General features: G+C 42.8%; 1 protein-coding gene across 2 annotated transcripts in view; it reads right to left on the bottom strand.

The window, feature by feature from the left end:
• Positions 1-3,025, bottom strand: part of HSPA12A (heat shock protein family A (Hsp70) member 12A) — a 58,597-nt gene extending 55,572 nt beyond the window's left edge. Inside the window, exon 1 of one of the 2 annotated variants that reach the window (XM_063338633.1) lies at positions 2,699-3,025. In XM_063338633.1, coding sequence (XP_063194703.1) covers positions 2,699-2,726 — 28 coding nt within the window. In that variant the 5' untranslated portion in view covers positions 2,727-3,025. The remainder of the gene's footprint in view (positions 1-2,698) is intronic. The other variant, XM_063338631.1, reaches the window with a different exon arrangement.
• Between the last annotated feature and the right edge of the window lie 10,325 nt (positions 3,026-13,350).

The following is a 13,350-nucleotide window of genomic DNA, read 5'->3' as shown; positions in this document are numbered from 1 at the left end:
AAAAAAAGGAAAAAAAAAAAAAAAACCAGACTTAATTGTAACAGCAGAAATTATGTCCAGAAGGGGACTCCAGAATTTCAAAAGCATTCCCATGAAAGTGGGAGAAGTTGGCCATGGCAGGTCACATCACCTCAATAGTAAAAAAAAGCATTTGGCAGAAAAGAGCACAAGATGAGACACCAGTCAACTCGCATATAACCCCAACCACCAGAGACATGGTCAGAAGGCGAAACACGTCCTAAATCTTGACATTTACACGCAGGGATCAGGTCTGTTGTAGCTGAGGCAGCACTCTGGTCTTCCTGCACAGAACCGGTCTCCCGAAGGCTGCTCTAACATGAGCCGACACCTGAGGCCGCAGCAGCCTGTTCCGGCTCCTGGTGACACTTGTGTTTGAGGGACATCCCGGCCACACCCTCTAGACCAGGATAAAGCCCCCTTACGCCACACCTGCACCAGCTAAAGCAACCTTTGGACAGAACGGACCTCTTGGGGCCTCACTACAGCTGACTGCAGCGTTAGGGAAACTTTGCAGGTACAGAGCAGGGCAGCTCTGTTGAACACCAACTGCTGTCCCAGTGGGAATGAACTAAATATTCCGACTGAAAGCTTATAGGGTGACAGTACCATAGAGGAAAACCTGTCAGCTGAATCAGCGACAGTCAATTCTGAGCCAATGCCTTTAAAAATGCCAAAAGTCAGTATAATTGGAAGCTTTACATGCAACAGCTCCTGGGTATGAACAATTTCATACAGGCTGACGCTAACCAAGCTGCAGATACCGCAATGCTGTGCTAACTGAAGCTATAAAAATGACTGGCAGGTACTGCATACAACACTTGGCTATTTTACATATAGACGTTTCTTTTACGCATTGTACTATGCTGCAATAAGTGACTGCAGCTTCAATTCTGTCAATACAACAACACTCACTAAATCACATTTTATCCCCGAAGCCTTTTTTTCTCCGACAGCTTCAGCATTCCAGTGCATGGAAAGAACATAAAGATTTCTGGCATAACAAATCATTGCTTCACTACACAGTCTTATGTCTTCTAACAAAATCCCTCCTGCACAGATTCGCCCTATGTCACAAGATACTTAATTTCAGCATCGCATTGCACTAACCTTGCGACTTTGCAGAAAACAAAATACATGATACCCTCTCATACAAAAGACAACTGAATCTGCCAGTCTGTTCTTCCCTTTGTCATCTGCATGCTAAAAAGTTGTTACAGGTTACTTCAAACCAAACAGACATCAGAGACTTTATTTAGGAAGCACTGAGAGAACATGTAGATGGGGGAGGGCAGGGAGGGAATCCAGTAGAGCAGGTGATCTTGAAGATTCAACTAGTTTCTAAATACTGTTTTCTAGGTTGGTTTTTTTTAATAGATACTTTAGGAGTCTTTTATTCCACTTGCACTGCAATTAAGCCATTTTATTAAAAATATTCCCCAAATCCCACTATGATCTGTTCAAACTCAACCTTTTAAGTTTCCCCATACATTACTGCCAGCACCTTAGGTTCAGTATTGCTTCAAACCTTTGCAGCACACACTGAGGAGGAAGGGATGGAGAAATCAAATGAAATCAGGCTGAGTCTGCATTTCCCTCAGGGTTATTCACCCATATCATTTGTATCCTAGGAACCCTCTTCCCTCCCCCAGTTCCCTTCCCACACAAGGAGAGACCACCCCTGTCCTGCAAAGACTGTGTTATTTTTATCAGGCGCAGTGTAATCGCCAACGGACCAAAACCACAGAATCCTTATTTCAAGCAAAACAAGATTCAGATCGCCTCAGCTCATATTCGCAGCTCAGTCAAGTTCGCAAAGTCAGAGACCCGCGGACCCATTAACATGGTAAAACGGAACCACTCGGTTTTAGCCCATCCCTACACCTCGCTGGGAGCTCTCTGGTGCCCGAGGCTGTGCCAGGATGCAAAGGCTAGCCTCTCACCCCAGACAGCGCTGTCTTTCCCACCGAGCTGCCAGGTCTTTCTTCTTCAGCTCATCGGGCTAGTCGCTAAAAAGGATACACCTTCCTTTATTTCACCATCAGCCCTTAATTTCCAGCACAAACCCTTCCCCCTTCTCTCCCGAGCCGCTGCTGGGAAGGGGAGACCCGGACCCTCGGGGATGACGGAGCCACAAAGCCCCCCCTCCCCGCCGGGAGGGATGCTGCGCCCGCCGCAGCGCACCGCCGCCCGGGCAGGCCGCCCGCCCCCGCCCTGGCCCGGCCATGCCGCCGCATTGTTTTTTCACCTGGATCCCCTCCCGCCCTGCTGCATCGGCTCCCCCGGGAACGGAACGGGATGAGCCGCGACCGCTCCGCAGCGGGCGGGGGAGGGGGGTTCCGCGGGGCCGAGCTCCGCAGCCAGCCGCCCCCCACCCCCCGCCACCGCTGCCGCAGCCTGCCCGCCGGGACACCCCCCACCCCGCCGGGGAAGAGAGGGGGATGGCCGCCCTGCCTGCGCGGACACAGCCGGGGCGGCGGGGCCGGCAGAGCTGCCGGGACATTGTCTGCCGCCTCCCCGCCTTCCCCTCCTCCGGACGGGGCTGCGGCTCCAGATCGTTTCCCCCGATACGCCGGGGCCGCTCCGCCGGGCCGCGCCCGACCGCCGGCAGCGCATTGCGGCGGGGGCCCGGCGGCGGCAGGGCCGTGCTCGGCGACGGAGCCCCGCCGCTCCCCCTTACCTGCAGCACCGCTCTCCGGCTCCGACATGGCCCGGCCGCCCGCCGCCGCTCCGCGGCTTCTCTTGCTCACCGCGCCGCGCTGCGCTCACCGCGCCCGCCGAGGCATGGGCCGGCGGCGGAGGCTCCGGTCCTTCCTCCCGTCCCCACCCCGCTGCGCCCTTCCTGCGGAGGGTGCGGGGAGCCGAGGGGAAGGCTCCGCGCTCGACCCGGCGCTGACAGCCTCCCGCGCACGCTGCGGGACTGCACCGCCCCTCCCCGCCCGCTCCCCGCAGCCGCACAAGGAACCCGGGGCTGCGGCGGCGGCTCGGTGGCGGTGGGGCGCTCCGCGGGGGGGAGGGAGCTCCGAGGGGTAGCCCAGCCCAGCCCAGCCCAACCCCAGATGCGGAATTCACGGCTACCGAAGCAGAAACCCCCTCACAGTGATAGCTATAAAAAGAGCAAGTCCTCCCCGGCCGAAAGTGACACCCTGTCTCATTCGTGTGCGCCAGGAAAAGCATTCTGGAGTCCTGCTGGAGACAGAGCAAGGAGGTTGTTTGCACAGGTTACGGTGGTTGTTTGCCTCCAGGTTGTCAGGGGTGTGCACGTACAGCTAACCTGACCTGTCAGAAGTCGTTAGCAGGTCCCCCAATACAGGAATTACGGGGTAACTTCTACAGCATGGGATTCTTTTTATTTGCCTTTGGAGTCAACTCTCCCACGTGGCTCTGCAGTGCTACCAGAGTCAGAATCTTTGGGTTTTTTCCAGTGATTTTTAGCTAATTAACTTGTCTCCAGGACCTGGGAGAGAGACACCCCTATTGTCACCTCGATCCACGATTAAATTTTAAGAGTTTTCCACACTAAGTAAGAAGCCATTTCGAATTTGTGAATAAAAATAACACTGGTATCCTCCCACGAACAACCCTGGAGCCAGAGAAAATGTTTTGTTATTTTCCTTCCATACTTCATGGTCTAATTCTCCTGCACCTTCCAGCCTCAGCAGCCACGCACATTTTGAAAGCACTGACAGCAGTTCACGTGGAATAAATAAGGGTATTAACTCCCTGCCCAGCCCCGGTTCCTTGCTAACTCCTAGGCTTGGGAGGTTACTGACATTCATCACAATGTAAAATCCACCCAAAGTTTCTCCTGAGTCCTCTGACCAAAGCTGTCACTCACACAAGGCAGGATCCCTGGGAAACTCCCAAGGACCAGGGAATTTTGACGGAGAACCCTAGACACTGCGGGTGCTCACTCAGCACCTCTCTCAATTTGTTCCCCAATTTCCGCCTCTCCCTGTAGGTTTTGTTGCCTCTGAGGACAGAAGGTGTGCCACAAAAGTTAAAATTAAGCAGTTATCTGCTTCACATCTACACGCCTGACTCATCTCAAAGGCCTTCACCAATCCTGTACACACTAAGATGATGACCTCTTCCTGAAATCCACTGTCTTGTTCAGGGGAAAAGCTGAACTCAGTTCTCCACCTCCCCAAATCAGCCGTGCAAAGGGATTTTGTAAACTGTTGAGGAGAAGAGAGGAAAGGAGCACACAGGGACGGTGGAACAGTAACTCACCCCGCCGTTGACATCAGCTGTAAGCTCATGGAGACTCCATGACACAGAGATCACTCACACAATCTGCCAAAAGCCGAAGGCAGCGTGCATTGGGACAGCCTACGCTGGGATCGCCGCTTCCTGCTCTTCCCTCCGCTCCATGCCAGGCAACAAAGGGGAACATCTGGCCAATAGTCGGCTTTAATTAGCTATTTAGAGTCAGGCTGAATATTTATGCTGTCATTAAACAATCTCGGAAATAAGAAACCAAACAACCCTAATACTTTGTTTCCTGACAAGAGACTTAAATAGCAGGAACTTTTGCTTCAAACTAAATGCACTTCAATAGCAATTAATTGTGGGCTTTAAAAATGTATTGAGATAATTAACAAAGGCAGAGGGAAAAGAAAAGAAACAATCAAACACATAAACACATATCCAAATCGTATACTTTCAGGAAAACATACTGTATGCGGACTAATTTTCCCCGATCCCTCAAGCAACAAGACAACACACATAAAAATAGCATTTGCTGGGTACAGGCATCTTTCCGAATGTCAAGGCAGTGACTACATTATTCAATATCAAGCCAGGTTGCCTAAGTTACACGCTCAGCTGTAGGTGTTTTGAATAATGCAGAAGGAGAATATTTGAATGCATGTGACTGCTAGTTTCAGAAATAAGACCCTTTCCCAGAGAGTTTAATATCTCTCTTTAAAATCTAAAGGAAGGAAGTAAAAAAGTGCATTTGAAGTAAAATTAGATTCTCCATCTGAAATATGAAATGAAGGACTAATGAAACAAAGGACGAAGACACCTTAAATTTTGGTTTGTTTTATATAGATCAAAATAAATTATATAGATAAAATTAAATTACAGAATAAAAAACCCCAATGCATTATTTTTCCCTTGTCATTGCTCTCCCTTGGAAACAAATAAAAAAGCACATTTCATATGAAAGAAAAGAAAAATTTTGAAAAGGTCACCATATCAAATGAGCCTGCTCTGGGGCTGAAGAGACTTTATTTTTGTTACTTATTCCTTAGGAAGTTTGTCATTTTTATGGTCATTTTGATAGGTTGTTTGGAATCTGTGGTTTTAATGGTTGAGATTTTTATAAGCATAAGAGGAAATGCGTCTAAGCACAATGATTAAAATGTAAAAATACTGCAAATATATCCATTTTGAAAAGGACGGCACAAGTACAGTCATCTACATTCTCTGCACACCTGTTCCTACAGACACCTAGGTGAGCTAATTAGCTTGTCCCTTACACAAGATCCAATTTTAATGTGGGTCTGAAAGAATTTTTTTCCTTCTCACTGAACTAACATCAGCTGGCTTGGTACATTGCAGGGGAGTACTAGCAGAGAGGAAGAACCTTTTTTTGACTCTGAAACATCAAAGTGAAGTGTTACTCTGTCAGACAGCCAGGGCACCCATCAGTGTTAAATTCAAGCACCAAAGCCAGGAGTTATTATGGTATTACTCTGACTATGGGGAGAAGCATGATTTCTGCCGTAGCTTGGGGCAGACTTTAAGTCTGCTTTAAGTTCCCTCTCAAGCATCTACTTGGGACTGAACACCTCTCAAGCACAACTGAGAACAGTGATTTAATATACTGCATTTTGCATCTGCAGAGCACTTCTTATCCCAGGTGATCCCCAGAAAGCTGCAGCCCCAAACCATTCCATTCATGACACAAAGGGTTCAGACACACTGGCATAAACTGAGAGTACAAGAATAACAGCGGCCTAACCTAGCTCTGATTTTAGCAGAGCTACCACATACATGTTAGCCATTAGCATCAATCAACATTTCATTAGAAAATTGAAGACCACCACAGTGCCCTTCCAGGGCCATATTTTTGTGTTGTGAGAGCTATGCAAAGCTGTGGCTAGTCAGTGAGAAGAGCTATGTGCTTCTCACACATGATTACGAGGGTCTACGTGAGGCACCGATGGGGTAGCACTGAGAACCAGTGAGCTGTAAACACTAGGCACAGAGATCTGGAAGGGATACAGGCACCTGAATATTGCTGTCGATGCACCCGACAGGAAGATGTACAGACATTATTACAGACGCAGGGATCCGCGTGCCACTGAAGCCCAACACCCAGCCCAATACTGGTCCCAGAGAGGTTTGTATTTTTAAAAACCACACCCCATTTAAAACAGAGGAAGAGAGAGCAGGTAAGCATGCCTTGGATCTTGGAAGCTCAGGAAGCCCTCATCAAGCAGCATGTCCATCTGCTCAATTAAAATTCCTAGGGTAATGGTTTCATACTTCAGAGTTTCCTTTTCTGTACTTTCTGAAGCATCATTAATCATACAATGCCTGATTTTTGTTTGTCACCTGCATAATTGTTATTGCAGTCTCCTTCATTCCAGCTGTATAGTTTTCCAGCTTATAGCACTCAAACCTCTCCAGTTCTGCTTACTGGTTCATGTACTGAAAACATAGTATTATTTTTATTGCAGAGTCAACTGACAATCTGTTCCCCTAGATGCAGTTCCTATCCTAAAAACAACCTTTTATATTAACACAGAAGAAATCTCTGTAAAGACAAGAACAAAAAACTATTCAACGCTGTCACAGACTTTCAATAAAGCAGCTTATTGAGCATGTAAGAATATAAAGGGTTTCTTCCACAGGAATAGATTATACAGTTTTCACCTGTCTTTGATACATTTCTCATTCCCGGTATCCCAGCATCTGTTGGAAGTGTATCACTCTGGGAACAGAGCCTGCATAGAATTCACCAGCAATTCACAGCAGGATGCTTTTTCAGCACATCTGCTTGGCCGAGGACACTGGAAGTGTCGTTCTGGTGCTCACCAATCTCTGACAACACACTCATTTGGAGAGTACTTTCAAATGCAGAAATGGCACCCTAGTGCTTACCACTGCTTACACTGTTTGGTTTTTTTTCACTTCTTTTACAAACTATACTACGTAGATACGTTGAACACTGAACAGTGTGTCCAATGGTCCCTCATAGTAACGGTCAAGAGTCTTCTCGTGGATCCCAATGGACTGGGCCCGGTGCTGTGTGCACAAAACCAAAAGATGGGATCAGTCCCAAAAAGTTTCTGCTTACACTGTATGCCCTGAACTCCTTTCTTCCTTAAATTCACTGCCCTTCCTCTACTCTGGATGTATTCAAAACAAAACAAAATAAAATACACCCAAAAAAAAAATCAAACCCACAAACAAACAAAAAATGACAGAAGAAACAGATTTATTATATAACTTAATGTGATCATACCATCATCTGAGTATTACTCTCCAAATATGTACCCATCACATAGAGTAAAAAATGCTATTCTGCCACGGCATTTTTAAAATACCCACCAGATTGCGCATCCATAGGGCCTGATGTACCACACATTTCTTATCGCTCCAAAAGAAACAAAGCTGCGCATGCAGCAATCAAGAAACTTAGTTTTGTTCCATGGTTCCTGTGAACATATACACCGCTTAAGTAAACGATGAGCATGTTGGCTCCTACTGAAGTCAGCTGAAGTGGCAGATGGCTCAGCTAACTCTAAAACCAAGGAACTACAGTTGGGCAGGACAAAATTTTGCCTACCTTATTTCTTATGGCCTCTGTTCCAGAGAACACATTGTACCCCCGAGGTGGCATGTTTAGGTATTATTGCTCATACCCCCTTGCTTTGCAGACTGCTTCACTGAATTAAACAGCATGACCAAAATTGCAATGTTATTTGCATTGCAAGTAATAATTTTGTTCCTTAAAAATATCCTGTACCAGCCTGAATCTACTGAATTTGACAATATAAAAGGGAAAGGACTCAGAAAATTATCAGACTCAACAAGTGACACAGGAGTACGTTCCCTCACTGTGCACCTGTGGTACATAAAAATGTCATCACAGAAATATATAGAACATACGACAGTTACCAGGTTCTACCTAACTGCTTTCTGAGGCTTCCTGAGGTCCAATTAAATACTAGAAGGAAAAGGCAGCATGCTGAAAGATAAGCAACACAATTGACATGATACTCAAAACAAATTGCATCCAAGGGGAAAATCTGAAACTAGAATTATATGCAGTTTCCACAAACTGATTACTCATAGGAAACAGACATTTATGTTTCATGTGGGTACATGTTTTTTTTCCTAAGACATTTGAGAAACCTTGTGGAGAATATACAAATATAATAAAAATGTCAACCCAGATCCTCCAGATGAGTATGGAATGAATTGGAAGAGTGGGCACTATAGTGCCCATTAGATTTCATCCACCTTACCCTGTGTCTAGGAGGCAGAAGGGGCCACACTGAGACACACACGTACAGAGGAATAAAAGCAGCTTAAAGGCCAACTGAAGAAATGCAGGCTAGCAAAGTCATAGAGCAAACAAGAGAAACAACATGATCAGTTTTACAAGAAACTACTTGCAGTGTACAGAGGAATCTACACCTCCACCTAAGTCTGAACAAACTGATTACTTACTGGAGTAAATCTTAATAAATTCCACTGACCTCCCACTTCCATCCGACATTCGATGATGCAGCAGGACTGACACATTTTAGATTTTGAAGGGAAATGAAAAATAACCAAAAGCCCTCTGACGCTCTTAAGAAGTGCCTCATCAATATTGAAAATGTTTTTAACATTGTAAACATATTTTGATAGGTTTTACGGCCTTTAACATTTCTTGTATATGAACATTATACAATTTGATTTTTACTTCTAAGAATATTATCAAAAAAGAAAAGGCCCAACTGTTGTAAAAGATGTTTTACAAAGATATGCCTTAGAAACACTCTTGAAACATAATCTGCAAATTTAAGTGATATGGATTTTTTTTCAGAGCATAACTTTTTTTTAAAAAGAATATTTGATAGAAAATTATATTTAGAGTATAAAATGGTACCATTTATTCAATCATGAGTAGATAAAGGTAAATGACACAGATGAAGAAAAAATAGAAATACTCCTAGGCATAGAGGAAGTGGGTATTTTAGCATGAATCCACTGGTTGAAATACGTTCTTAACAAAACATTTAAGAAAATTCCAATAACTACTGCATTTGCAAAAATTAAAAGGCTAAATAATCAGTCAATCACTATGAGTCATTTATTTACCTTTGATTAAAATGTCTGAACTGAATGGTGTCTTGAGTATCACCAACATTTTCTCAAATTCTTGATATGCCCCTCCTGTCTGTACGTTCTTTGTCAACTACCACATACTTCTATTTTTGGAATCTTTAATGAGGGCACACACATACAAATGAAAATACATACTATCCCAAATGAACAGAGTGAGCTTCCCTGCTCAATATCTAATTTATCTCACTGCAGGTTACATAAGACCTCTGATCTTTTTTTTTTTCTCCCTAATCACTGAAGAGATGCCAATTCCGTAAGATCATACCACTCTATCACTTGCTGTAAAGTCTTTCTGAAAAAAGACATCAATACCAGTTTTTTAGATTTCTAAATGTGGAGTCTAGTATGCTAAAATAAAGACGATGAATCAGTAAATCATGTTATTCCTGCAAAGACAAGGAATTACCATGACTGGTAGCAAGTAATGAAAAAGTCAAATTGTATAATAAGTAACAATCCAACAGTCATCTAACAAATATATGACTGTTTTTAAGAAAAGTAATTCACCTTATTAGTATCACTGAAATACATAATATGTTTAGCTTCTATAAATGAATACTGAATAAATTACAACAGCTACATAAAAAATAGAAGCAAAAATAAGCTTTTTCCTGTATTTACACAAATGTAAACGAGAATATAGTTCGTCCCTGACTTCACAATTCAATAATAGATAAAGAAAAAAAGAAAAAGAAGATGGCAGAGCTCTACTGACTTAAAATGTATTTGAAATCAGAAATCATGATTCAAATCTTGCTTTGATGAAGCATAAAGCTGTGAGTTGGAGAAGTCCACTAATTGTCCATTCTTGTTTAAATACAACGAACTGCAACAAAATTTTTAAGCTGGCACATACAATGCCGGAAAGAAGCCTTCCTCCTATTGGATTTGCCTGTGGTATTTTCAATAATAATTTATTATTTTAGTTGTCTTTGCCAGCAGAAAAGAATGTTGTCGACATTCCTTGAAGTATTTAGCCTAAATTATTTCTAAACTGCTCAAATCTGGTAATTCAATAAACTAAGAGTTTGTTCAGGAGAAAAACTAATACTCTTTTAAATGTTACCACTTCCTTAAACTTAACTACCATAAAGATGATGCTTTAAATCCCTTGAAGAAATATACCGAAATCATATCAATTTGCTTTTTCATTGGAAAAAAAAAAAAAGAAGAATCACACAACATTGATCCCATTAGTTGCAATGAAAGATCTGGGTTTTATTTCTTTGTGAAGATTACCATTTAGAAAAAGACACAGGTGATTGTTTTAGTATACAGGCGATAGGACAAGAGGAAACGGTGACCAGTTGCGCCAGGGGAGGTTTAGACTGGATATTAGGAAAAATTTTTACACTGAAAGGGTTATCAAGCATTGGAACAGGCTGCCCAGGGAAGTGGTTGAGGCACCATCCCTGGAGGTATTTAAAAGATGGGTAGACATAGTGCTTAGAGATATGGTTTGGTGACGGTTTTGTTGATGGTTGGACTGGAGGATCTGAAAGTCCCTTCCAACCTAGGCAATTCTATAACTCTATGATTCTGTACTGTGTATGCATGTGTATCTTATAAAACCAGCATTTTCACTGACCACAAAAATATTCCATGTCTTTTTATACTTAAGACATGATGGCAAACTCTAGTTACAGCTTCTTTCAGCTGGATTCAAAGCCTATACATATAGATGGAAAATCTCCCATTGTTTTCAGTAATTTTAAATCGGGCCCTGACAGGCTGAGGTTAAACAATAGCTGCCTCGGTGTCTGGGAACTGTACGACAGGGCATGTAACGTACGCCAATGCTTCTAATACAGACTTTCTTTAGCTAGCACTTCATTAACCTGTGCTGTTACATGGAAACTGATTGTCTCCATCACCAGAATGACTGTCACAGAATTTGGATTCAGATATTTTAAGATGTCTGCTACACATAGGAGTTTGGGGGTTTGTTGTTTTTGTGGTTTTTTCTTTTTCAAAAAGGAGGACAGAACATGCTGAAAAGGAGACTAGATTGCTTTCAGGATCTTGCAACACCAGCAGATCTCAGCAAGGACATTTGGAAACCCAAACAGAGCAAATGCACTGGGATTAATGTGTCCACGCCTCAGATGATCTTTGTCCTACAAGGTCTCCTGGCTTGGAAAGTAAATGTAGGTGCTTCTTTAAAATCAGTTCTGCAGAAAATGTGTGTCACATGGGCAGGGTGCAAGCGCAATAAAAAAAGCCATCACCACAGGAAACTGCATTTGGTTTGTTTAGAATGGCAGCATAACGTTTCATACAAAAAGAAGTGCTTGACGCTGTTTATAAACAATGAAATAGGTGTAAAAATACTATTCAAATCCATTTGACATCTCTTCCAAAGGACCGTATTTTTGGCTGAATGCATATTTTCAATCCTTTGCCTTAAGCTTGCATATGATTGTTCTGTTATTTAGAAAGTACTGACCTTCTTTTACTAATATAAAGAATGGGCAATTTTAAATTTGAATGTACAAAACTACTGCCATTAAAGTATAATTTAATGCAGTGCCCAATGCAGGAGCAGTGCTCCTCCTGGAAAAGCCTTCTTCCAAAGCAATGGAAAAGAAACAGTTAGAGACGACAAGCCTATATCAAATCAAATGGTTCACTAACGTAATTCTGGTACTAGCATAAAGTAGGTCTTCAGATTGCATGACTTAAATAAGAACGTGTAGTAAACAAAAAACAAATATGAAGGTAATGCTCAAGAAACAGAAGGAGCACATGGTGAGGAATTTACAGCGAGGAGTGACTGCCGAGAAAAGAATAAGCACGAGGAGATAAGAGTAGTATTTTCTAAACCAAGGTCATTGCAGAAAAGGTTTCAGATTCCAGTCTATGTTTATAGCCTTTGGTGTCAAGCTGTCCAAGAACACATCCAGAAAGACTGACTTTGTGAAAGTAAATTTTCTCTGTCATCCTTTTTCTCACCCGAGGTGCTATCTGTCAAGGCCTATAAACGTCACTGTAGACAGATTATGTTAATAAGACATGAAATACTGTATATAGCTACAGGGAAAATAGGGTGCTTGTATCAAATACATCTTCCTGTTCACTGATGCAAGATCTGAGGGACACTTTCTACAGATAAATGGGTTTGGAATGACATTAATTTAAAATTGTATTCCCAGTCATAAATGGACCATGCAGACAATGGACATGTAAGCAATGCAAACATTACCATGAATAATTATTTATAGTCACCCTTCCTTCTTCAAACTTTTCGATGCTGGATATTTAATCAATACAAAGGCAGCACACTTAGCTTTCATCATCTCAACTTTGCACATGAGGTAACTCAAATAAGAGGTTTTAAAGTCAGTTTTTCACAGGCATCCATAACTCATTTTCCATAGCACTGCATGGGTATTGTGAGAGCTCAGTATCTCTCAACAGCTACGGCGGGAAAAACAATAGTTCAGAAGCGCTCACTAATTCTGAATGGTTAATTTTAGATTTTCAAAGAGTCTAACTTACTGCTGCTTTCTCTGAGATGTGGCTGCTCAACATCAGAAAGAGCAAATGTCCAGCATTTAGAGCACCTGGAGACAGCTAGATGCCTATCTTGATTTTCAAATTCACAGAGGCACCTAATGCTCTGTGAAAACCACAGGAGATAATTGTAAAATTGCTTTTCAAAGCCAGCTGGAAAGCTATCTCCATTTCTAGGTCCTTTGACAACCCCACTGGCACAAGTATTTCCCCCTGCAATAGATGTTTCTGTGTATCCATGTGTTTCTAAGATATTATACTCTGATTGCAATTATGAGGATTTTTGCTGGAAAGAAAATTAAGTTTGCCTTGAGGTACTTCTCTTAAAACTGTGTCTTCCTGGAGGTATTTGAAATTTCAAGGACTTTGAACGACTGGATGCGTACAGTTACCACAAGGAAGGGAAACAGTTGTACTTATACACAAAATGTTGTGTGTTAGGCATGAACAAGTTTTACGTGGATA

The sequence above is a fragment of the Chroicocephalus ridibundus genome, chromosome 6, assembly GCF_963924245.1.
Source record: "Chroicocephalus ridibundus chromosome 6, bChrRid1.1, whole genome shotgun sequence".
NCBI lineage: Eukaryota > Metazoa > Chordata > Aves > Charadriiformes > Laridae > Chroicocephalus > Chroicocephalus ridibundus.
The sequence above is the reverse complement of the archived record's forward strand: the minus strand, read 5'-3'. Positions and strand labels throughout refer to the sequence as shown.